The 26,307-nt window shown below is 41.7% G+C and overlaps 1 protein-coding gene across 4 annotated transcripts in view; it reads right to left on the bottom strand.

Moving 5' to 3' along the window:
- Positions 1–26,307, bottom strand: part of BBS9 (Bardet-Biedl syndrome 9) — a 704,556-nt gene that overhangs the window by 207,219 nt on the left and 471,030 nt on the right. For all 4 annotated transcript variants that reach the window (XM_075315101.1, XM_075315104.1, XM_075315105.1 and 1 more), the window contains one exon: positions 25,791–25,943. In XM_075315101.1, coding sequence (XP_075171216.1) covers positions 25,791–25,943 — 153 coding nt within the window. The remainder of the gene's footprint in view (positions 1–25,790; positions 25,944–26,307) is intronic.

The raw sequence follows: 26,307 nt of genomic DNA, 5'->3' as shown, positions 1-26,307 counted from the left end.
CAGCGGCGTCACACATAGCGATGTGTGCTGCCGCAGGAATGACAAACAACATCGTACCTGCAGCAGCACTGATATTATGGAAATGAACGACGTGTCAACGAGCAACTATTTTGCACGTTTTTGCGCTCGTTGATCATCGCTCATTTGTTTTACATGCCGCGATGTCGCTACCGGCGCCGGATGTGCGTCACTAACAACGTGACCCCGACGATATATCGGCGGCGATGTCGCAGCGTGTAAAGTACCCCTAAGTGTCTTGGTAAATTTCCTTTTTGTTATCCCTAACCTCTATGATTTTCATAATGAATATATGCAATACATTAATTTCATATAATGGGAAAATCTTGACCACAGTAATTTTTTTCAACTGGAATAAAATATTTAAATATCACGAAACGGCACTTACACTTTCATAATATTCTAAGAAGGGGTCCATGACTATAAGAATAAACCAAGTCCCATAAAAGTGATGAATCAAATCCCTTTAAAGTATATATTACTAAGGAACTCATAAGGGTTGTATGAGATTAGAATAATGCATCTAGCTTTTTCTCCTACGACAGCTGCCCTTTGCCTATGGATTAGTTCTGGTACTGCCTTCAGTCATAAGAGAGCAGCCGAGCTCCAATACAAAACACGGCTCACAGAGAAGTCTTACTGTGTCTGGCCTGGAAAAAAGAAGTAGAACTATTTTTCCAATTTCACAGTATTGCCAACTAAAATTTTAACACCCAATTTTTTGGAATGCTTAAAAATAGCAATAACACTAAAAACAACACTGAGAAATTTAAAGTGATCAGTAACGGCCTCGAAGATGCATTTACAGATGTCAACGGTCATCTGAACAATAAGAAGGTGATATTTCTCCAAGAAATGTAGATACAGGATACATTTCAAATATTAAAAAATTGAACAGAGCCATTTACACAGGATTTATCAGTAACTGTATTAAACCTGAAGCCTTTAAATGTTGGAGAACTTGGAAAATCTATAGCGCTTTTCTACACAAAATTTGAAGAAAAAAAAAAGGGACTATGGCTTTAAGATTTTTTTGGCACTAAACTTTAGAGAATTATAGGCTAAAGTAATATTAAATGATGTTTCCAAAACCACGACCATTAACTGTATATAAAACCATGATGTGAAGCAATTCCTTGATTTCCAGGAAAATATTAGCATGAACATTAACTAATGTTCCTACCTATCATCACTAAATATTAAGCAAATCATTAAACATTATATAATGAAATGGGTATTAGGTGGTGAGTAATCCATTTGGTTACTAAGGTTCAGGTCATATACTGAGCATGTTTCTGTATTCTTATTTTTAGACTGCACTCTATGCATACAGATGGAAGCTATGTACAGAGTGGAAACCTAGTTATATATTATACAGTATACCACAAAAGTATGTATACAAATTATATTTATAACCCACAAAGACTAAAACAATAACAAATATTTTTTGTGTGTTCAAATGTTATTTTTTAATTATGAGCTAATTGTTCCCAAAATACTAATAAGAGTTGTAAAGCGTGTTCTTTTTAATCAAATGCAGTTTTCTGGCAATATATTTATTTTTTAATCTTTAGTGTGTTATCTTACTTAATACTGAGAAACTAATCTGCAAAGTTATTTAGAGACAAGCTAAGATATCACAAAATGCACTTTTAAAAATTGAATTGAGACTCGTTAAGTAGTTCGGAAGGTTAGAGATTGGGTCTCTGTTCCCTCTCGTTTATACAATAACCCTATGCCCGCCCTCCAGCATTATGTATATCTCTGCCCATACTACATGTTCCTATGTACCAGTAAAATGAAATAAATTTGCATATATTTGTGTGTGTAGATATAACAAAAAACAAGGTTGTATCCCAATTTACTTCTCTATTACGGTCACGGCAAACGTCTTTGCAGTCATGCTGCCCAGTTGGCACAGTGCTATGTGCTAAGTAGCAGTGAAGTGTGTGAATAGCATACAAATGCACTGGAACTTCTGACACAGAATACTGAAGTATACAGAGGAAAAAGTGATTTGCCTGAGACACATGTACAAGCCAATATTCATCAGTGGAATTACCACTACGGCGTAAATATAGGAGGGAAAAAAGTTGCCTTATTTTATGAGTAGTATGATTGGCAGGTTGCTATTCCCTGTTACAGGAATGACAAATTAAGTAGAAACATTAAGTTGAAGAACTGCAGCTTAGTCAATGAAGTGGAAAGAGCAGTGTTATTCACAGATGGAGTCACTTTGCCCCTACCTAATGCCTATTTCTGGTCTTGTCAGTAGACCCTTATACCAATTGGCACATAATTAGATTCCATTTTTGTCAACAAATGACTGAACTACTAACTAAAGCAGAAACCATATATAATTGCTGAGTGGAAACAAAGAAAGAAAAGTTCAGCTCTTACAGACTTTCTGCCCTTTTCTTGTGGGCCTTGTGAGTTGGGGCAGCAGTGCAGATGCAGGACATGCTGCTCCCCTCCTCTGTGTGCGCTTCTCCATAGCCATGAGTAATGTCTGGGAGAGAGAGCCAAAGAGATGTCCTAGATCTTTGCTGCTAACCTCACAAGAATAGATATTGTTTCAAAATGTACAATGTTATCAATCTAGGCTGCAATGTTCACAGTGAGACATGCTAGACCAAATGGAAAAATAAACTTACACGGCACACCGAGCAGTGCAAACTGACCTGCGGTGTGGCTTACCGAGCTGCAGAATGTCAATTTTTTTGCTGCAGAGACGCAAGCGTTTTCTGCAGGGAGAACACAGCGAGAGACTGCAACTGCCCGAGCCTGGATCGTGGGTATGAGCAGCTGCGGTCACCAGTGGAGGAGACTCGCAGCCCGCAGGTCAGGACCCGCTACGTCCAAGACACAGAAGGTCCTGATTGTGTGCACATACCCTAAATGATCCTTTGGCTGATTGTTCCTTCGTCACTCCCACATACAGTTTACATTTTTGTCCCCAGTACATTCACTGCTTATATGAGGCAATGTGCTGACAATGATATATCAATGGTAAGTAGAACAAATTATTGCTTGTACTTACGTCTTTAGATAGGTTTACTCCAGACAATAATGATGGTTCTTATGAGCGATCATTTTTATGCTTAAGGCCCTTTAGTCTGCTATAAAAATATGTATAAAACACAGATTATTATCCAGGTATTTTCTATGACCGTTAGACATGTGAAATTTTTGATAATAGAAAAGGAGATCCAAACACCTTTATTGTTGTCTTAAGAACAAAAGATAAAAAGAACCATGATCAAAATGTAATGGGGAAAGCACTGTCAGTTTAAGGGACTTAAAAGAGCATCCCAAAGACAGGCTTTGCACAAGTCACCCCTAATTAATGCCATAGGAAATATTGTCCTTAACTCTTTAATATCTATAAAGGGATTTAGATTTACACAGGGCCCCCTGGATTACATCCTCGGAGTAGCTCTTGGCCACTGGAACAGTCTGTCAGAGGATGGTCAGTAATCTGTGACAAAATTGTACAGAAGTAGAAAGGTGTAAACACAGGCCGAGGTCAAGGACTGGCATAAACAAGCTGAGGTGGGAGGTGGGAGTGAACCAAACTGTGACGTCTGTCTGGGACTACAGACACAGGGTAACTGTCACAGACACACTACAGGCAAGCCACCCACTTAGCAGGATCCCGAGAACCCCGAAACCCTTTAACCCCTGTACAGGGATCTGGAATTACAACAAGGTCCAAGAGATCGCTGCCTATGTAAACACTGCAATCTGAGAAGAGTAGTCATCAGACAGGGTCAAACCAAGAGGTACAAAAAGGGACAAAATCGTCAGGCTAAGATCAAAATGGAGATGACAGCGAAGTACAAAAACGGCAGGCAGGAGAGTAGTCAAGGAGCAGGCAGAGGTCAAAACACAGGGATCAAAATACAGAGCAGGGTGTGTACCAGAGAAGCAGTAATACCTAGACTATATCTGGCAGCGACCAGCAGACTGGAGGAGGAATAAGAAGGGTGTAGTGCCTTCCCATTGGCTGTAGCTGAAAAGTAGTAACTTCAGCTGGAAGGCACACCCAGCTCAGTGGATGGGCGGAGCCTGAGCCCACCATAGCCACTGGTACTGACACCTCCCCTATCACTAGCACTGCCCACGGAGGGAATACGGCGGCGCCTAGTGACCGAAGCAGTAGTCACAGGAGCGGACTCTGGTGGAGACGTGACACAAACAAGTTTAAACTATAACTGGCACCTCCCAGCAGTAAACTGGGAGTTTAAGTAGGATTCTGTGCAGTCTCAATGGTCACATCAGGTAAATTAATCCTGCTGGACCGCACACACACCCATAATAGGCAGAACTATAGGTCCCAGCCAGCCCAGGATCTCTGGTTATATGGAGCATATGCCATCCAGAGCTTCTGATCCTGACGTCTTCTCCATCACTAATGCTGCCACAGAATGAATATAGTGGTACCTGGTGACAGATGCAGACATCGCAGGAGCAGGCCCAGGTTCAGATGTGACATTTAACAAGCCAAACCTTCCACATAAAGTGTACTCTAAAGAAGCATTGTTCAAGACATTACCAGAAGTTGAAATTGACAGCAGAAAATATATATAGAACAATGATCCTTCTACTGTGGATTGTAACAATAATGCTCCTAAATTTAAATTACTAGCCACAATGTTCATCCAATGCAGGCTACACTGCTTCTTCAGAGTTATCTATGATGCCTAAACAAAGTCTTTAAAGCCCAGGTCTTCCCTCAGTGCTATAGACCTCGTTCCCTCAGTATCACTCCAATGTAGTGTCATCTTTTTGTGGAAACAGCATAGGAGGAGGCAGCAGGAGTGATCTCTAACAGATCACTTGTAACAGGGGAAATGAACAGCACCGATGTAATATTAATAATTCATCACATATCCAGATGATGAAACACCGTGGCATACAACCCATAACGGCAGATCACATGGCCGCTATGGGGCCCATGAGCTGGGGGGCTGGCGCCAAGTGTCACTGCCCCACCGGCTCCCTCCGACTGTCATTGCAATCTCATTGGTATCTACATCTACAGGATGCAAATACCATTGAATAGAATGATATAGTTGGGAGTTGTCAGCCTTCTAATGCGCCCCTCTGCCTGTGCGTCTGAAACCAGCACAGCAGGAGCAATGGTATCATTATATCGCCCTTATTGTGCAGATGGAGCCTCCGTTCACTCAGTGCACTGAGCAGAGCAGACATCGGGGGAATAGTGTAAGGTGAGAAGCTTGTATCTTTTTATTTTTATTGTTACTACTTGTGGAAGACACGATGCCTTGCAAGGGCATCATAATGTGTTTGGAGTGGATGGGGGCTACAGGGCTATTAAACCATGTGAGGGGAGACTCTCCATACAGTTTTGGGAGCTGTGGGTGCCTTTACACTGAGTGGAGGGCTGCCAAGGCTATCACTGTAACGCATGCCTGGATCAACAGACTCAGGGGGGGATGTAATGGACAGACTAGAGGGAAGCCACTCACCAAGCAGGACCCCCAGAACCCTGAAACCCTTTAACCCCTATACAGGGATTTTGAATTACACAGGGCCCTGGAGATCACTACCTGTGGAAGGCTGCAGTCCGATGAGAGTAGTCGTCAGGCAGGGTCAAACCAGGAATAGCAGAACAGGGACAGAACCGGCAGACAAGGACGTAATCAGAAAATGGAGAAGAGGTCAAATCCGGATCGGGCAGCGAGATACAAAAACAGCAGGCAGAAGGGTAGTCAGAAAACACGCAGAAGTCAGCACACAGGAATCACAAAACAGAATAGGGCGGACCAGGAGCCAGGAAATCAGAACTATCTCTGGCAGTGGTCATGTGACAGGAGGGGAAATAAGAAGGGTGTGGTGTCTTCCCATTGGCTGTAGCTGAACGCTGGCAACTTCAGCTGGAAGACACATGCCACCCACAGTCAGCCAGCGGTACTGCAGATCCCAAGATAACCCAGCCCAGTGGATGATAGGAGCCTGCGCCCACCGATGCCGCTGGCATCGACTCCTCTCCCGTCACCAGCACCATCCACGGCAGGAACACGGCGTCGCCTGGCAATCGGAGCAGAAGTCGCTGGAGCAGACTCTGGCAGTGACGTAACAATCATATTGTGTGTGGAGGCCCTCATATTGAGTGGTGGCCCTCAAACTGCATGTTGGAGGTGTAAGAGATATTGTGTGAATAGCTGTGGGGTCCTCATACTTTGTAGGAGGCTGTAGGTGACATTATAGTGTGTATGGGTGCCCTGCAGTGGTTTTCAGGACATCTTTCTGGCTGTGAGTGGTTTCCATGGTATTTAGACTTTCTAGTGTTTTCCACAGTCCTGTCTGCTACCTGTTCTCTGTCTTTTAGGACCTCTTCTACATGTTTGACTGCAGTTTTCAGGATGTCTTCCTGGCTGTGTGACTTTCTTGTTCTCCAGATTTTTGCCTGTTACCTGTCCAAGGTTTCCACTTCAACATTCTACTACTTGCCTGCAGTTACCAGTAACCTTGCTACCAGTGAGTTATCTTCAGGACCTCCCCTATTTGTCCGCAGTTTCTATTAATTCTTCTACTATGTGTTCCCCTGCGGCTTTCAGCATGTCTCCTGCTCCAGGACCTGTGCCTCCACATGTCTACCTGCGGTTTCCAGAATATCTCCTGTCCATTTGCTGCCTCCGGGGCCCTTTAAATCTTTCAGTTTGCCGCTATGTGACCACCTGCAGCTTACAAGATGTCTTCAGACTGCTTGCAGTTTCAGGATTCTTTTAAGACTTTCAGTTTGCCTCTACATGTCTGCTTGTAGCTTCCAGGACATCTCCTGCCTGCTTGCAGCTCGCAGGATCTTTAAGAGTTTTAGTTTGCCTCCAGTAACTTTGCTATCTGTTTTCCAAGTGCAACATTCGCCTGCTGCACAGACTCTCGTGACCCATGTGCCCACCCAGACCTTGGGCTTAGAGGATCCACCTAACCTAGTGTGCTCGCTTTCTACAAGATCTAGTGTAATTTATCATTAGAAATGATGTGCTTACCACTTTGAGTGGTGCAACAGTTTAATTTTTATCATATATTTTACTTTGCATAGCATTCCACTTATCACAACAGCGTAACTATAGATATGTGCTATACAATTGTAATTTTTACTTTTAGTAACAAGAATCATTTTAGACTGTGGTTGCATACAGTAAAACGTGTGCCCATTCACTTGCCTCTCTCTTCTGCTATTTTCATTGGTATAGATACAAGTGTTGTCCATTAATTGTTTTTTTGGGAGGTTTTATTGGAATGATTAATGTGAGGTTTTAACTTTTACTATGTCTTCATAAATGTATGCTGGCGAATGGGTTTTAGGAAGAATTACTGCTATAATAACTCACAATAAGGAACTGCAATATATTTTAAGAAACAAATACCACTGACAGTTTTATTGGAAGGCACATAGAGAACAGCACCTGTTAAAACCAGCTACTTGCCCAGGAAGGAACTACCATTGGGTGGTCAGTAACTCAAATTAGAAGCATTTACACAAAAAGAAACTTTAGGTTTTTGCGGCAGCAGAAAAAATCTAAATAAAGCCGTCAGCAAATACTTAGCAAACGAACGAATACCCCTTATTTTCTTCCAGTTGGCATGCTGGCAGCCCACACATAGTGCAAGTATTTCTCCAGTCTCCACTTAACCAGGAAGACTACAAAGCACAGCTTCTGAAATTGTACCATTGTGGATTTCTCTTCCCTATTTCTGTCATATATAGCTCTACTGGACAAAACACAGCAAAACGAAAAATCTTTACTTTTCTAAAAGTAGGAAATATGTTTTACTCTTTTGAAATAACAGATTGAAACAATATTGAAACAAAATATTTTGGATATGAAATTTGAGTGACGCTTTAAGGATCCAAGTCAGCTTTACAGGGGTTGTCTCCTGTTGTTAAAGGGAACCTGACAGCGGAAACATGCTGCCTGTGGCTTAGGCAGGATGTATCAGGCACTGGCTGTACAAGTTCAGTCTTAAATGTATAATTCTAAAACAGTGTTTTGTTTCAGGGAAAATCATACTTTAAAACAGGGGTCGGGAACCTATATCTCGTGAGCCAGATGTGGCTCTTTTGATGGCTGCATCTGGCTCTCAGACAAATCTTTAATAAAAAAAAAATACTGAATTTTCCGGTTTGTAAGACGCACTTTTTTTGTCCCAAAACTGGGGCAGAAAATCAGGGTGCGTCTTACAATCACATATGGCTTACCGGGGCAGCAGTGGTGGCGCAGGGTTGACGGCCATTTTCTTGAAGGTTATCTCATCAACTGTAGGAGATTCAAAGCAGCCTGCAGGCAGATAAATGGTACCAGCTGCTGTGACACTACATGAGCCCGCAGCAGTATTGTCAACCCTCCGCACACTGACCATCTTGAGCCGCGACACCCCCTCCTCCATGCCCACAGCATCGTCTACACTGCCTCCTGGGACCTTCTGAGCTGCTCCAGCACCGCCGCTCCCTCCTGGTGAGTATGGCTCTCACGGAATTATATTTTAAAATATGTGGCGTTCATGGCTCTCTCAGCAAAAAAGGTTCTTGACCCCTGCTTTAAAAGTTGCTAGGGACTGAGCCACAAAGAAGACTAGTCAGATAGCCAGGTCTCCAGTAGCTTCTCTCTACCTACTCCCATCTCCCCCTGAATGCGTGCATTGAAAGAGACCTGTCAGTCCAGCAAAGCAGGCGGGAAGTTGTCGGGGACCTACTCGTATATCAGCTGTCAGGTTCGCTTTAAATGGATAAGACTGCACATTGGAAAAACAAGTACCTTTAAAATTTACCTCTTACTAAAAAAAACTTCTCTGTTCTCAAGACAGATTTTTATTCTATAGTGTTCCCCTTATTGTCTAGTTTACTGGCCATTTCTTCAGTCAATAGGCTGATTTCCTAGGTACAGGCTGGCAAGATCTGATAGCTGATAAATGCTGCTAAATTCGTGGGCAGCATGCATCAGGCACTGACTATATTATCTCAGCCAGGTATGTTCGACTGTGAAACACTGCAGTGTTTCAGAGAAAAACATGCTTTAAAAGTCGCTAGGGACAGAGAATAGTTAGACAAGTCGGACCTAGCAGTTTCTTTCTGTCCCGCTGGCTTAGATGCACAGGTCTCTGCCTTACGCGCATGGAGGCTTTTACAGGGAATCTGTCAGTAGGTTTTTGCTAATTTATAAGAGATCAGCATTATGTAGCGCAGGAGATCTTGAATCCAATTCTGTATCACTTAGTTTAATGAGTCCAGCCTTTGTGACACAGAGTTCTTAGATGTAGCAGACCTCAGAAAGGTAACCTCTCCCCCAACCCTGACTAACAACTTCCTGTGTACATTGTATAATTACAGTAAGCTGCTTATCAGTGCTATGGTCATAGGTGGCCTAGCAGATATGCAAGATCTTGAGTGGACAGTGATAATCTCCTGGCAATAAACCACTTATTGTATTGAAACAACAATACTCAGCCTAATAAGTGGCACATCCCTGAAATCAAATTGTCAGTCCCTACCTCATGCTGCACTCAGATTACGGAGCAAAAACTTGCTGACAGATTTTCGTTTTTCTCTGAAATGCCATAGCATTTTAGAGTCAAACACACATGACTTTAATCATACAGCCAGTGCTTGATGCATGCTACACGCAGATCTTGTCAGGTTCTCTTTAAAGGTTTATTTCCAAGCACTGCTCTGAAACTGCCTAGATCGTTGGCTTCAGTGCCACTGTGCACTTTAATGCTGAAGAGACAAAGCTGCTTCTGCTTGCAGCATGAAATAACACACAGTTCAGACCAGCAACAGAACCACACCACTGGTCTGAACGCTAATCCTTCAGGAAGCCGGGAGGTTGAAGAGTGGTGTGTTCCTGAGCCCAGAAGATGAGCACACCCCTTTAAATGGCTAACAAGAGTTAGTTGGAAATAATTCAGTCCTTCCTTCTTTAAGTTGCAATTTAGCAAAATATCTTTGAAACTGATATGGAAAATTGGAGATATTTGTCTTCTGACTTCCCATGGATGTAGAAAAATAGAGATAGGTAATTCCAGTCATTCCACCTGAAATAATTATCCAAGGTATTATGTGAAATCCCCCATAGACAGCAACAACTAATTTTCTCTATTTTCCTGTTCTTGTATAGGACGATTGTACAATAGGTCAAAATTGCATCTCTAATTTCAAGGGAGCTGGTGTCAAATTTATCTGTACAATGGAAACTGTTCATTCCATCTTTTTTCACAAGTGTGGGTACAATAATGAGTACAAACTAAATTATTATAAGAGATTAATCTAAAATACATTTTGGCTTTGAATAAAACATTCCTTATAGAGAACCTAAGTGGCTGATTGTATGATCCTGTGTAAAGCAAAGAACACACTTTTTAGGAGCTTTTCTTAATCTGAGCGACATACTATGAAAAAATGTGGACATTTACTTTTCCAACAATTCACATAGAGTAGAAATAAAGTTTAGAAATGAACATCTTATAGTCTATTATTTCTCTGGTAAATCTAATTTTTGCCCCGTAATTAAAACTCTTACTTGGAAATGTAGGTCCCAATTTTAAAAAAGTGTCATGTACACAATATATTCAGACATCCAAACATAAAGCAAACTTTATCTTCCAATGTAAGTAGCAATGGTGCATAGATAGGCTTACAGCGATGGTCTTGTGAAACCGACCCCCTTTACTTACATCAGCCAGGGCTCTGCATCAAGTGGTCGCAGCTACAATGCAGTGATGTAACAGTATATACAGAACAGTTTGGATCCTTAATTCCTTCCCCTACATTCGGACCCGTGAACCTGCAGTGTATGGTATCAGTGCCCTGCAGTGCTAGCTTATAGCTTCAGAGATGTGATGGCAGCAAATCCATAAACATACAAAAGTTAACCAGCGTTCTACTCCTATTGAGTCTGAAGTTCTCAAGGTTTAGAAGATGGTACGGTGATGTTCCTTGTTCCTGCGGTGTCACACGTAGCGATGTGTGCTGCCGCAGGAACGACGAACAACCAGCGTCCTGCAACAGCAACGATATTTGGGAAATGGACGGCGTGTCAACAATCAACGATAAGGTAAGTAATTTTGATCGTTAACGATCGTTCGTGCGTTTCACACGCAACGACGTTGCTAATGAGGCTGGATGTGCGTCACGAATTCCGTGACCCCAATGACATCTCGTTAGCGATGTCGTTGCGTGTAAAGCGGCCTTAAGGCTAAGGACACACGGCGAGTAAAAAAGAAGGAGTGGAATGCGATAAAAAATTGCATTCCACCTGGACCTACGTTACTCTATGGGGCTGATCCAATGAGCAAATTTTTTTCTCAGCCCTAATCGGACCAAGAAAACAATCACAGCATGCTGCGGGTGGAATCCGATTTGTTTTCTCTTGCATCCATACAAGTCTATGGGTTTGCGAAAAACATTGCACTGCACTCGCATTGCAATGGAGGGCACTGTGATATACGCATCAGCTGAAAATGGAGGAGATAGGGAGATTAGTCCCTCCCTCTCCTTAGCAGCGCCCTTCTTCTCCGCAGCTTTGCTGTGATCGCAGAATTGCATCAGAGTGGAATGACACTTTAGCAGAGCAGGAGCAGAGTGTCATGCGATGCACTCGCAGTAGTGCTCTTGTGGCCCCAGCCTAAGAGTAAGAGTGGAGTGTCCCTATAATCATCAGCCGCTCTCTTTCTGGCAGACTCTCGATATTTATGTATTGTGTGCATGATTATGCCATATAATAATAAACTGGCAAAAACGTTTGGTCCCTCTCCTAGCTTCCTGGTAACCAAAGGCAATCAGCTGATCGTCAGAGTCCCTCTAATATTCAAGAGGTAGTCTGTGATGACCGAAATGTAACTCTTATGCAATATGGCATCCCTCAGAACTTAAAAAAAATTATTATTTCTAGAATGAGCAAAATATTGTACATGAAAGTACAAATGCAGTCATAACCTTGGATGAACTGTGTGCTTCTTCTACCACAAAAGCCAAGTAAGATATTGCTATGAAAACTATTGCACTCAGCTGGGTATAACATAAGAGGGACAATGTAATAAAAAAAATATTAGAAACAATAAAATAATAAAGAAAACGCTGAAAAGCCAAAAAGATAAATAGGACACTGATATATACGAATGCATCATATTAGGCTAGCTGAATCCTTTTATTAAACACGAGTGTGGGAAATGTGTTAACGGTTAGATCCTTTTGATGTGAACAGTGAGAACGGATGAAGCTCTAGAGAAGGAAAACTTGACCTACTACTACTTCAGAGCTATCAACCCTGTAATAAAAAGAGATTTCACCATCACACCATTCCCACTATTGAACCCCAGTCCCACAATAATGAAAGCCTATTCCTTTTTTTGGATATTGTTTTCAGAAGATCACATAAATCTATACACATGGGGATTTCTTTCAGTGCTTGATTGTTCATTTTGATTTAGGATGACAAGAGCCCAGGCAGGTGCGTATAAATCTCACACGTTCTTCATTTATTAAACAGGTGGTTAGCATAAGAGCGACAGTGATGTGATTCATTACAGAGAAGAGAAGGAAATCACATGGGATTCAGATCTTCTTTTGAGTCCAAAATTCAGGATTTTGCTCACTGACCCTGTTCTTCAGTATCTTTTAGAATAAAAATGTAACCCTCTTTAAGCAGAGATCATGTTAATTCTGTACTTTTATATAAAAATATATACCATACAATCAAAACAACACATATGGGATGCTAACCCTCAATTTAGTCCCAGTAGATGATATTTTCTCCAAAAAATATAGGAATTTGAAGCTTAAAAACAAGTTACCGCCTAACCACAGAGTTATGAATGGGGCGGCGGTCGGTAGCTATAAATATATATATAAATATCTATATAAAGATAGATATATATATATATATATATATATATATATATATATAGATATATATATATATATATATATATATATATATTATATATATATATATATATATATATATATACAGCTCTGGCAATTAATACAGGTAATCAGTGCAGAGTATGAGGGGTCTGAATAAAAACAATAACAGGTCTGTGAGAGCCATAATTCTTGCTGGTTAATAGGTGATCAAATACTTATTTCATGCAATAAAATTCTAATTCATTATTTAAAAGTCATGCAATGTGATTTTCTGGATTTTTGGGGGGATTCTGTTTGTCACAGTTAAAGTCTACCTACGATAAAAATTACAGAACTCGCTATATACATATACGGTATATATATGCACACAGCTCTGGCAAAAATTAAGAGATCACTGCAACATTTTTCAGTTTTTCTTTCTCCCTTTATAGGTATATTTTTGAGTACAATGTAAATTGTTCTTATATTCTATAAACTACTGACAACATGTCTCCGAATTTCCAAGCAATAAATTCTGTATTTATTTTCTGAAAATGAGAAATTGTCAAAATAACAAACAATGCCTCACTTTCAGACCTCACATAATGCAAAGAAAACAAGTTCATAATCATTTAGAAACAACAATACAATTTTTTTTAACTCGGGAAGAGTTTAGAAATCAATATTTTGTGGAACAACCATGATTTTTAATCACAGCTTCCATGCGTCTTGGCATGCTTTCCACCAGTCTTTCACACTGCTTTTGGGTAACCTTATGCTACTCCTGGTGCAAAAATGTAGGCAGTTCTTCTTTGTTTGATGTCTTGTGACTATCCATCTTCCTCTTGATTACATTCCAGAGGTTTTCAATGGGAATCATGTCTGGAGATTGGGCTGTCCATGATAGTGTTTTGATGTGGTGGTCCTTCATCAACACATTGATTAACTTACCTGTGCGGCATGGCGCATTGTCCTGCTGGAAAAATCAGTCCTCCGAGTTGGGGAACATTGCCAGAGCAGAGGGAATCAACTGTTTTTCCAGGATCACCTTGTATGTGGCTTGAGTCATACGTCCTTTGCAAAGTTTAATCTGCCCAATTCCAGCCTTGCTGAAGCATCCCCAGATCATCACCGGTCTTTCACCAAATTTTACAGTGGGTGCAAGACACTGTGGCTTGTACGCCTCTCCAGGTCTCTGTCTAATCATTAGATGACCAGGTGTTGGGCAAAGCTGAAAATTAGACTCATCAGAGAAAATTACTTTACTCCAGTCCTCTATGGTCCAATCCCTATGGTCTTTGGCAAACGTCAGCCTGGTTCTCCTTTGCTTCTCATTGATGAAAGGCTTTTTTCTAGCTTTACATGACTTGAGCCCTGCCTCTAGGACCCTGTTATGAACTGTTCTTGCCGTGCACTTCACCCTAGCTGCCATTTGCCATTCCTTTTGTAGGTCACTGTCATGACCAGCCCATTCTCCAGACCTGAACCCCACTGAACACCTCTGGAATGTAATCAAGAGGAAGATGGATGGTCATAAGCCATCAAACAAAGAACTGGTTAAATTATTGCACCAGAAGTAGCAAAAGGTCACCCAAAAGCAATGTGAAAGACTGCTGGAAAGCATGCCAAGACGCATGAAAGCTGTGATTAAAAATCATGGTTGTTCCACAAAATATTGATTTCTTAACTCTTCCTGACTTAAAAAAAAAATAGTATTGTTGTTTCTAAATGATTATGAACTTGCTTTCTTTGTATTATTTGAGGTCTAAAAGCAATGCATTTTTTTTGTTATTTTGACCATTTCTCATTTTCAGAAAATAAATACAAAATTTATTTCTTGGAAATTCGGAGACATGTTGTCAGTAGTTTATAGAATAAAAGAACAATTTACATTGTAATCAAAAATATACCTATAAAGGGAAAAAGTAGAAAAACTGAAAAATTTTGCAGTGATCTCTTAATTTTTTGCCAGAGCTGTGTGCATATATATACCGTATATGTATATAGCGAGTTCTGTAATTTTTATCGTAGGTACACTTTAACTGTGAGAAACAGAATCCCCCCGAAAATCCAGAAAATCACATTGTATGACTTTTAAATAATGAATTAGAATTTTATTGCATGAAATAAGAATTTGATCATCTACCAACCAGCAAGAATAATGGCTCTTACAGACCTGTTATTGTATTTATTCAGACCCCTCATACTCTGCACTGATTACCTGTATTAATTGCACCTGTTTGATCTCATTACCTGTATGACTGACACCTGTCCACACACTCAATCAATCACACTCGAACCGCTCCACCATGGCCAACACCAAAGAGCTGAATAAGGACACCAGGAGCAAAATTGTAGACCTATTCAAGGCTGGTATGGGCTACAGGGCAATAGGCAAGCAGCTTAGTGAAAACACAACATCTGTTGGCGCAATTATTAGAAAACGTAACACAAGATGACTGCCAAACTTACTCAGTCTGGGGCTCAATGAATGATCTTGCCTCGTGGGGTAAGGATGATTCTGAGAAAGGTCAGGAATCAGCCCAGATCTACAGGGGAGGACCTGGTCAATGACCTGAGGATAGCTGGGACACAGTCTCAAAGATTACTGTTAGTAATACACTACGCAGTCATGGATTAAAATCCTGCAGGGCACACAAGGTTCTCCTGCTCACGTCAGCACATATCCAGGCCCATTTGAATTTTGCCAAAGGACATCTGGATGATCTAGAAGAGGCATGGGAGAAGGTCATGTGGTCAGAGGAGACCAAAATAGAATTTTTTAATATCAACTCCACTCACATGCTTGGAGGAAGAAGAAGGACGCATACAACCAGATTCCTTAATAACAGGGTCGGTACCGCAGGACTGGCGCATAGCAAATGTGGTGCCAATATTCAAAAAGGGGACAAAAACTGAGCCGGGAAATTATAGGCCGGTAAGTTTAACCTCTACGGTTGGTAAAATCCTTGAGGGTTTCTTGAGAGATGCTATACTGGAGTATCTCAAGAAAAATAACCTTATGACAGAGTATCAACATGGGTTTATGAGGGATCGATCCTGTCAAACTAATTTGATCAGCTTCTATGAAGAGGTAAGTTCAAGCCTGGACCAGGGAAATGCAGTGGATGTTGTGTATATGGACTTTTCAAAAGCTTTTGATACGGTGCCACACAAAAGGTTGGTACATAAAATGAGAATAATGGGGATAGGGGAAAATATGTGTAACTGGGTTAAAAAACTGGCTCAGTGATAGGAAACAAAGGGTGGTTATTAATGGTACGTACTCGGACTGGGTCTCAGTTCATAGTGGGGTACCACAGGGGTCAGTATTGGGCCCGCTTCTTTTCAACATATTTATAAATGACCTTGTTGGGGGCATGCGGAGTAGAATTTCAATATTTGCAGATGATACTAAACTCTGCAGGGTAATCAATACAGAGGAGGATAATTTTATATTACAGGGAGATTTATGTAAATTGGAGGATTGGGCTGAGAAGTGGCAATTGAAGTTTAATGTAGATAAATGTAAGGTCATGCACTTGGGTAGAGGAAATAACATTTATGATTATGTACTTAATTGTAGAACACTGGGTAAAACAGACACAGAAAAAGACTTGGGTGTATGGGTGGATGGTAAACTTCACTTTAGTGGACAGTGTCAGGCAACTGCTGCCAGGGCTAATAAAATAATGGGATGTATTAAAAGAGGTATAAGTGTTCATGAAAAAAATATAGTTCTACCTCTGTACAAGTCACTAGTGCGACCGCACTTAGAATACTGTGTACAATTCTGGTCACCGATATATAAGAAGGACATAGCGTGTGGCGCCATGGACCTGCATATCCCCTATCTTACTATCTGACAAGTGAGTCATCTGTGTATTCTGTTGATCTGTTCATGTGGCGCCATGGACCTGCATATCCCCTATCTTACTATCTGACAAGTGAGTCATCTGTGTATTCTGTTGATCTGTTCGTGTGGCGCCATGGACCTGCATATCCCCTATCTTACTATCTGACAAGTGAGTCATCTGTGTATTCTGTTGAAGGATCTGTTCGTGTGGCGCCATGGACCTGCATATCCCCTATCTTACTATCTGACAAGTGAGTCATCTGTGTATTCTGTTGAAACGAGAGGTGGTGACTTTGACAGGGTTCTGTTACAGAGAGAATCATCTTGGATATTTAGGATGGGATCACTAGCCCCGGGGGGGCTCAATGAGCAGCTCTCTTTTAATTGTTTTCTTCCCACTTAGTACTAGATAGGTCCACCTAGCGTTAGAAAGTTTTTCGTGTTTAGGGAGAATAGATCCCCTTGATTGGGGGATTACTCTTATTATAGGGATTTATTTGAAATATCAAACTCACTTGTTGGAGAAAATTATGGAGATGATTTTTCTGGGTCAATGAATTGATGGAGAGATCCTAAAATGATGCCTGGTTTTGAAATATGATGATTTTGCTAGTGCTGTACCTGCTAACTGTATGTGAAGGATCCGTATCAGGTCTAGTGACCATTGATTTATGGTGCGGGTGCTTATAGTATACAGGGGATCCTTTGTATATATATGTATAAAAATTGTATATTTGTATGTGTATACATGTGATCCCTGTATGCATATTCGCTTTGTATTCATGCTATATATGGGGGTGGTGTATTTGTGAAGTATCTGGGATGACCACCTCGGCATATGGGCATCTATAGCAGCTCTGTATTTATGCTGTATTTAATAGGTTCTCATTTACCTCTGGGTGTATGGGATCCTTTAATGCTGCTGGGTTTATATATAGCCCCTATGTTTATTATGAACATGGAAACAACTTTTGGATTTTGGCATGATCGCACAAGTATCTATTCAGCCGGGATCTCCTATCTCTAATATTGGTGTTTATATATGCCTCCTGAAAGTCCCTATATTGTTTTAAAGGCTGTGGATTACCTGTGTTTCTGAGCACGGCCGCATTGCATTATAGATGCTCTGTCTTAGTCTACAAGCTGCGGACATCCCGGATCTCACAGTGCGGTTACATTTCCTATCTCTGTATACACGCCCACCCTTGCTCATGTGACTATGTGAGCTCACGACAAGGTGGGCGTTGCTTAGCACTGTGAAGGGTTTCCCTTCACATTACGTAGATGGGGCATGCGCATTGATCGTTTTTTGACGGCGCATGCGCAGTAGTTATCATGATGACGCCGAATGGGGGAGGACGGGATTTCTCCCAGCTGTCTCATTAAGCATGGGCTATTTAGGGCGGCAGGGAATATGCAGCTCCATGACGCCTGGAGGACGGGAGCATGATATCTAAACAGTATTGACTGAAGTGCTGCTGATCTGTTCGTGTGGCGCCATGGACCTGCATATCCCCTATCTTACTATCTGACAAGTGAGTCATCTGTGTATTCTGTTACCGTTTTGATGGATTTTTGTGCACCTGTTGTATTGTTATGTCTGTTGGCCTTATATGCTCTATGAGAAGCTGATAAGACTATACTTACCTTCCAGCCTCCTGATGAACCACATGTCCGTGTGGGGAAACGCGTCGAGGTGGAGACGTCTTAATGATAGGAAATGTCTGGTGGTTCACGATTTTGATTAAAGGACCTATTTCCAATACCCCGTGTGGATACCCCTGGATGAACATCTATGATTGTGACCGCAGTGTCAGCACTAAAGTGCCAACATAGTCATTTGGGGAGTCACCAAGTTAAGTCTGGATCTTACAAATTGTGTCCATGTGTGAACCATTTACTGGATATATGTTTTTAAATTGTATCAATTTGTCTTTATTTTTTCATTGTAAACCCTGGTCTTGATATTCAAGATCAGGGGCTGCCATATGTTTGGCGTAAGGCAATTGATCTATGTAATGATGCACAAATGGTGTGATGTTTAATTAACTTTTCTATTTGAATAAAAAATAAGATTTTTCACAATATTGGGGATTTTTGGTTGTATAAATAAGTGTTCATGAAAAAAATATAGTTCTACCTCTGTACAAGTCACTAGTGCGACCGCACTTAGAATACTGTGTACAATTCTGGTCACCGATATATAAGAGGGACATAGCTGAACTGGAGAGGGTGCAGAGAAGAGCCACCAAGATTATTAGAGGAATGGGTGGGCTGCAATACCAAGACAGGTTATTAAACTTGGGGTTATTTAGTCTGGAAAAACGAAGGCTTAGTGGGGATCTAATCACAATGTATAAATATATGAGGGGACAGTACAGAGACCTTTCCAAAGATCTTTTTACACCTAGGCCTGCGACTGGAACACGGGGGCATCCGCTACGTCTTGAGGAAAGAAGGTTTAATCATAATCACAGACGAGGATTCTTTACTGTGCGAGCAGTGAGACTATGGAACTCTCTGCCGCATGATGTTGTAATGAGTGATGCACTACTAACATTTAAGCAGAGTCTGGACGCCTTTCTTGAAAAATTTAATATTACCAGTTATGTATATTAGATTTTATGACAGGGTATTGATCCAGGGAACTAGTCTGATTGCCGGATGTGGAGTCAGGAAGGAAATTTTTTCCCCATTGGAACTTGTTTGCCACATTGGGGTTTTTTTTGCCTTCCTCTGGATCAACATGTTAGGCTACGGGTTGAACTAGATGGACTTAGAGTCTCCCTTCAACCTTAAAAACTATGATACTATGATACTATGAACCTAAGAGGACAGGACGACTGAACCGTATTAAAGGGAGGATAGATGGGGTCATGTAGTTCAAGATTTTAGCCAACAAACTCCTTTCTTTAGTAAGAGCATTGAAGATGGGTTGTGGCTGGATCATCCAGCATGACAATGATCGGAAACACACAGCTAGGGAAACTAACACTAAGAAGTGGCTCCGTTAGAAGCATTTCAAGGTCATGATGTGGCCTAGCCAGTCTGCAGACCCGAACCCAATAGAAAATCTTTGGTTGGAGCCGAAAGTCAATATTTCCCAGTGACAGCCCCGAAACCTGAAAGCTCTGGAGAAGCTCTGTTTCTAGGAGTGGGCCAAAATCCATGTTGCAGTGTGTGTAAGCTTGGTCAAGAGCTACAGGAAATGTCTGACCTCTATTATTGCAAACAAAAGTTTCTATACCAAATATTAAATTATTTTTTTTCTATTGTATCAAATACTTATTTCATGCAATAAAATGCAAATAAATTATCTCAAAATCATACAATGTGATTTTCTGGAATTTTGGGGGGAATTCTGACTGTCACACTTGAAGTGTACCTATGGTAAAAAATTACAGACTTCTCCATTTTTTGTAGGTGGGAAAACTTGCAAAATTGGAAGTGTATCAAATACTTACTTTCCTCACTTTATGTCAGAAGGCTGTGACTCACACCAACAGAAATAATTACACTGGGATGCTATACAGGAGTATGAACTTTTGCTAATAAGAATCTGTTGCCAGAAAATATAAAAGTTACAAGTGACCCTTCCCTAATGTGGACTTGTCCTTAGGTTTACGTATACAAATTACAAGCAGATTAAACAAACCTCTTATGTCCAATGAGGCTGTTGTACTTATTTTGAAAATCCATGCCAGAATGGTTTACTTTCTGAAAGTTTTCCGCCTGATACTATAATAATAAGCTTTTCAAGAGTCCAGCCTTTATCTGATTTTAACACCAGTTAGGAAACCCACTCAGGATCTTTCCTTGAACGAAAGATCTCAAAATATATTTCATGTCACATTCAATATCATTGAAAAATGTAGGACAAGGTTTAATAATTGTTACAATCAACATGAAGTAAACTGTGTGATGGCGCAATCAGACGACCATATTAAACAGAGCAAGATCGGAATGTAATGGTTAGACTGGACACAGCTCTCAAGACCCAAACGTGACAGCTTCACATATTTCTATGCAGCTATCACACTTGAGTCAGGAGATGCACTGCAAGTGCAAGCATTACAGTCCGATCTAAGGGGTACTTTGCACACTACGACATCGCAAGCCGATTGCTGCGATGCTGAGCGTGATAGTCCCCGCTCCCGTCGCAGCTGCGATATCTTGTGATAGCTGCCGTAGCGAACATTATCGCTACGGCAGCTTCACATGCACTTACCTGCCCTGCGACGTCGCTCTGGCCGGCGAACCGCCTCCTTCCTAAGGATGCGGGGCGGGCGGCGTCACAGCGACATCACACGGCAGGCGGCCAATAGAAGCAGAGGGGCGGAGATGAGCGGGACGTAAACATCCCGCCCACCTCCTTCATTCCTCATTGCAGCCAGGACGCAGGTAAGGTGATGTTCCTCGCTCCTGCGGCTTCACACACAGTGATATGTGCTGCCGCAGGAAAGAGGAACAACATCGTAACATCGGTCCTTCCGAAATTATGGAAATGACCGACGCTACACCGATGGTACAATTTCGACGCTTTTGCTCTCGTTAATCGTATAAAAAATGATTTCCACACTCTGATGTCGACTGATGTGCGTCACTTTCGATTTGACCCCACCGACATCGCACCTGCGATGTCGTGGTGTGCAAAGTACCCCTAAGTCCGATTCTTATAGATACAAACTGGTATATCACCAAATAGCTAACCCGTAGAATAGAGACTAAGGCTATGTGCACACGTTGCTTTTTTTTCAGCGCGAAAAAAACGCACCCTCTGGCAGAGGGGAGAATTGTAAACAATGCTTTTTGAGAAAAACGCATCGAAAACGCATGCGTTTTTCATGTGTTTTTCATGTGTTTTTCATGCGTTTTTTTAGGTGCGTTTTTTAAGACTTGTCAGTGTTAAGAAAGTTGGTTGAACACAGACCTTTGGAAAAAAAAAACCTGTGATGTCATTTCCTTCTCCACATTCTGTTTGGATAAATGGGAGTGAATGGAAGGAGCACCATTTGGATTTTGGAAAAGTTGAAATAAACTTCGCGCACCATGTCACATTAGCAGGGCCTCTTGGGTACTTATACGTCAGAAAACCGCTACAAGTGACCCCATTTTGGAATCTGAACCCCTCAAGGATTTTATTCAGGAGTATATTAAGCATTTTGAATCCACAGCTACTTCACCCAAAATGTTGCTGTAGCAACAATATTCTCACTTTTAGGCTATGTGGCCGTGATCCAGCGACACGGCGTCTAGTACACAGTGTCAGCCTTTCTGCAGAGATGTGAGTGTTGTCCATGGGAGAACGCAGCTGCCCATGCCCACGATTTGGGTTCAGGCTGCTGTGGACTTTAGCTCTATTCTACCTGCAGAGAGCACTCTCGTCTCCACAGCATAAATTGACATGCTGAGGCTCGGGAAGCCACTCCACCGGTCAGTTTATGCTGCGGAGAAAAGAAGCACAGTAGGCACAGGATCTCCAAAAATCCATCCACTGTGCTTCTACTGCACAACGCAGCGTTATGGACGCAGGGAAAACACTTAGCGCCCAAACCACTGCAAAACCTGATTGTGGGCACACAGCCAAAAAAACGTCAAAGGATGAATGGATGTCAAAAATATATAACGTCCCACCCCCGCCTGCATATTCTAAGCTGGCACCTTTAGTACCTTTCATGTGGCACTAAAGGGTGCCTAGCTTAGTATTTTTTCACAAAAAAAAAAAAAAAAAAATGAAAAAAAAGGCGTGGGGTCCCCCCTATTTTTGATAGCCAGTCAGGGTAAAGCAGACAGCTGTAGCCTGCAAACCACAGCTGGCAGCTTCATCTTGTCTGGTGATCAATTTGGAGGGTTCCCCAGGCTTTTTTTTTTTATTTAGAAATAAGGAATTCAAAAAAAATAACGTGGGGTCCCCCCAAATTAGATCACCAGCCAAGGTGAAGCTGACAGCTGGGGTCTGGTATTCTCAGGGTGGGAAGAGCCATGGTTATTGGACTCTTCCCAGCCTAAAAATAGCAGGCCGCAGCCGCCCCAGAAGTGGCACATCCATTAGATGCGCCAATCCTGGCGCTTCGCCCCAACTCATCCCGCGCCCTGGTGCGTTGGCAAACGGGGTAATAAATGGGGTTGATACCAGATGTGTAATGTCACCTGGCATCAAGCCCAGCAATTAGTGATGTCACGACGTCTATCAGATACCAGACATAACTAATTGACAGTAAACAAAAGCAAAAAAAAATGACAAAAAAAATTTTATTAGAAAAAACACTCCCCAAATCATTCCCTCGTTCACCAATTTAATCAAAAAATTTGAAAAAAATGGGTCCGCAGAAATCCATTTGGACGTCCCACGTCGGCTCTGGACCTTCTAGAATATGGGGGCACGTTCAGGGAATGTAACCCCCATTTTCTAGGAGGGCAGACCCTCCATTTGAGGAGAGTGGGTGCCAAAAATCTGCACCCACTCTCCCCGGGTCACAGCTGCAGAGTGCGAGCAGCCAGCACAGCTCTCTGAACACAGTGCTGGCTGTCAGCTGCTCTGCTCATGTGACCGCACTGACCGGCGTCTGCTGTGAAGGAGGAGGGGGCCGCGGGGGATCAGCGCTGCGACCGGACAGGTAAGGGGGAATACCGGGGGGAATAGGTGGTGACCTGGCAGGGCCTGGGGGGCATTTTTCTGTCGCATGTCTCAAGGCACATGCGACAGAAATCATAGGAGTAGGTTGCGGCCGGTGCGCTACTGTGCGCGCGGCCATGTTGGATTTTCGGGAGGGGGGTCGGGGGTCGGGGCGGGCACTTTGGCGACACGGGGGGCTTTCCAGGACTTTGCCAGGAAGTGAGGTCAACAGGAAACATCTTGACCTCACTTCCAGGTAAATGCCTGCGTTCTGGCATGCCGACAAAGCCCGCGGACCGCAACAAAAAAGCAGCTCACTGCGGTGTAGCTGCGTTCTGACCCACATCATTGATTCAATGGGGGAGAGAACGCAGCCACACCGCACAAAAGAAGTGACATGATGCTTTTCTTTCCGCACCGATTTTTGGCATCCAAAACGCTGCGTTTAGAAACGCAGCGTGTGCACTGATTTTTCGGCTTTCTCATACACTTTGCTGGGAAAGCTGAACGAATGCAATTTGCCACTGAAACGCTGCGGTTCTAAATGCAGCGTTTCCGCGGTAAAAAACGCAACGTGTGCACACAGCCTAAGAATATATTATGAAAATAGTATAGAAACATGGACAGATGGCATCAGAGCCATACGCGTCATATTGCTTTTTCATAGCGATAATGAGACCTCTTCTTGTCTATTAACTATACAAAAGACATTGGAGTGGAAACGTTTTTCATCTGCCAATGGCATCTAAACAATTATTTTCTTGTTTGTGGTTAAGAAATGTACTTTTGTGGTAGGCTTGCAATGTAAAATCTCTCTTTCATACATATTTGCTTTTTAAAGGGTTTTTTTCCCGCTTCGTTCAAGAGAAATTTCTGCAGTCATGCTATGTAACTAACAATAATAATAATAATAATAATCTTTATTTCTATAGAACCAACATATTCCGCAGCGCTTTACAATTCAGGAAGATCATATATAAACATGTAACGGTCGAAGGCCAAATCATGACTGTGCGCAGCTTGAATACTTGTGGTCACATGCTGACTAAATGCTCATTCATTACTGTCAATTTTGAATTAAAAGATAGGATTTGGAATCTAGTTGACACAAAAGCAAGTATGGATATCCTACAATCGAGGTCAAGGGATTGCCACTCAGGCTGAAAATAAAGGAGAATCCTGATAGTGTGCACATTGTAAACTGTCAAGATTTGGCAAGCTGCAGTTATATAGTGACTACAGAAATATTGTAACCTCAAAAAAACATTTCAAGCTTTGCTATTACAACTTAATGTATGTTTTGTATGTTTTACTCTAAATGTTCTATTCCTTTGTGTTTTATAACACATAATAGTCTTCAATTTCTTTTATTCCTAGAAACTTTGTCCGCTTCAGGAGGTGTTCCTCAAATCCAGTCTTCAAGAGCCACCAACAGATCATGTCTTTAGGATTTTCTTAGAATTGCCCAGTTGATCACCTGTGAAATACTAAAAAAAATCCTTAAAATATGATCTGTTTGTGGCTCTTGAGGACTGGAGTTGGGGAACACTGCATTAGGGGTTGATTTTGCTGGAGGATTCATGTATCATATTTTGTATCTTAACAATAGATTATTTTACATTTACTTGCTGAAGTGTTTTACTTTATATGTACTAAAATCCAAAGTTTTGTAGACTGTGGCAGCAATTCATAAAGTCTGGCAATTTTTTTTAATGGTCTTGATGATGTCCGCATAGGAGTCAGACACTACTGATTCATTATAGGGGTTGTACACTATGAGGACAACCCCTTCTGATTCCCCATGTTTGGCGCCATTAAAATTAAAAAAGCTTATACTCACCTCTAGTGCTGACGCCGTTACAGAAGTGCTGGCAATGGCTCTCCAGGGACTCATGTGAGGTTGATACATCATGCGAGTCCTGCACCCAGTCACTGCCAGCTTCTCTCTCCTTGCCTTCAGATGTATAAATAATTAATAAGAAGTGAAAGCTGTGACTGTTCTCTAACTTCCCATTAATTACTTATATATCCGAAGGTAGGGAGGGGGAAGCCGGCAGTGATTGAGTGAGGGGATATAATAGCATAACAATCTCATGTGAGCCCCGGGTTCGAGAGCGTTGCACCACTGAAACAGTGTTGGCACCAGAGGTTACTATAAGCTGTATTAGTTTAATGGGGCCAAACATGAAAAATAAGAAAGGGTTGTTCTCATAGTGAACAACCCCTTTAAGAGGCACACACCTCTTAATGAATACGGCACATCTGATAAGTGGCATGCACCGACTGTTTTCTTTGGTAAACTTCTTGCAACTACTAAACTACAATTGTCAAGGAAACATTGCTAGGTTTTGACAAATGTGCAGCTATGACAACAATAACTCTCGCAATGTCTTCATTAACTTCAATATATAATAATAAATCCAACTAACCTGCCTGTAGGTGCCGTCCAGTAAAGTGTCTAAATTCTGAAGTGGAGCAGGTGTCTTATCTTTGAACCTTGTCAACAGCAGTTTTTGAATTGCCCGAAATTGTACAGCACGTTCGGATAGCAGCTTTTCATATTTCTCTGTATTCATTCGGATCTAGAAAAAAGAAAATCAATAATATGTATTTAAACAAAAATGCCTACCATTTCACGAGAACCTGTCCCTTGCCACAAATATACAGTGGAACCTGGGTTTAAGAGTAACTTGGTTTGAGAGCATTTTGCAAGACAAGCAAAGGTTTTTAAAAATGTGTAACTTGGTTTAAGAGCAATGATTTGCAATAAGAGCAAATTCCCACCGTGCACACTTCCGGTTCTGTCCTTTCACCGTGTTCTGACCCGCTCTGCGGGTAACTTTCTGTACATATGTACTGTTTACTGTATAGAGTTTACCATTGTGCAGTACAGTATATACTATATAACATTTCTGTCAATTTGCATTTGTAGATACAGTATTGTAC

The sequence above is a fragment of the Anomaloglossus baeobatrachus genome, chromosome 6, assembly GCF_048569485.1.
Source record: "Anomaloglossus baeobatrachus isolate aAnoBae1 chromosome 6, aAnoBae1.hap1, whole genome shotgun sequence".
In the NCBI taxonomy this organism is placed as follows: Eukaryota; Metazoa; Chordata; class Amphibia; order Anura; family Aromobatidae; genus Anomaloglossus; species Anomaloglossus baeobatrachus.
The sequence above is the reverse complement of the archived record's forward strand: the minus strand, read 5'-3'. Positions and strand labels throughout refer to the sequence as shown.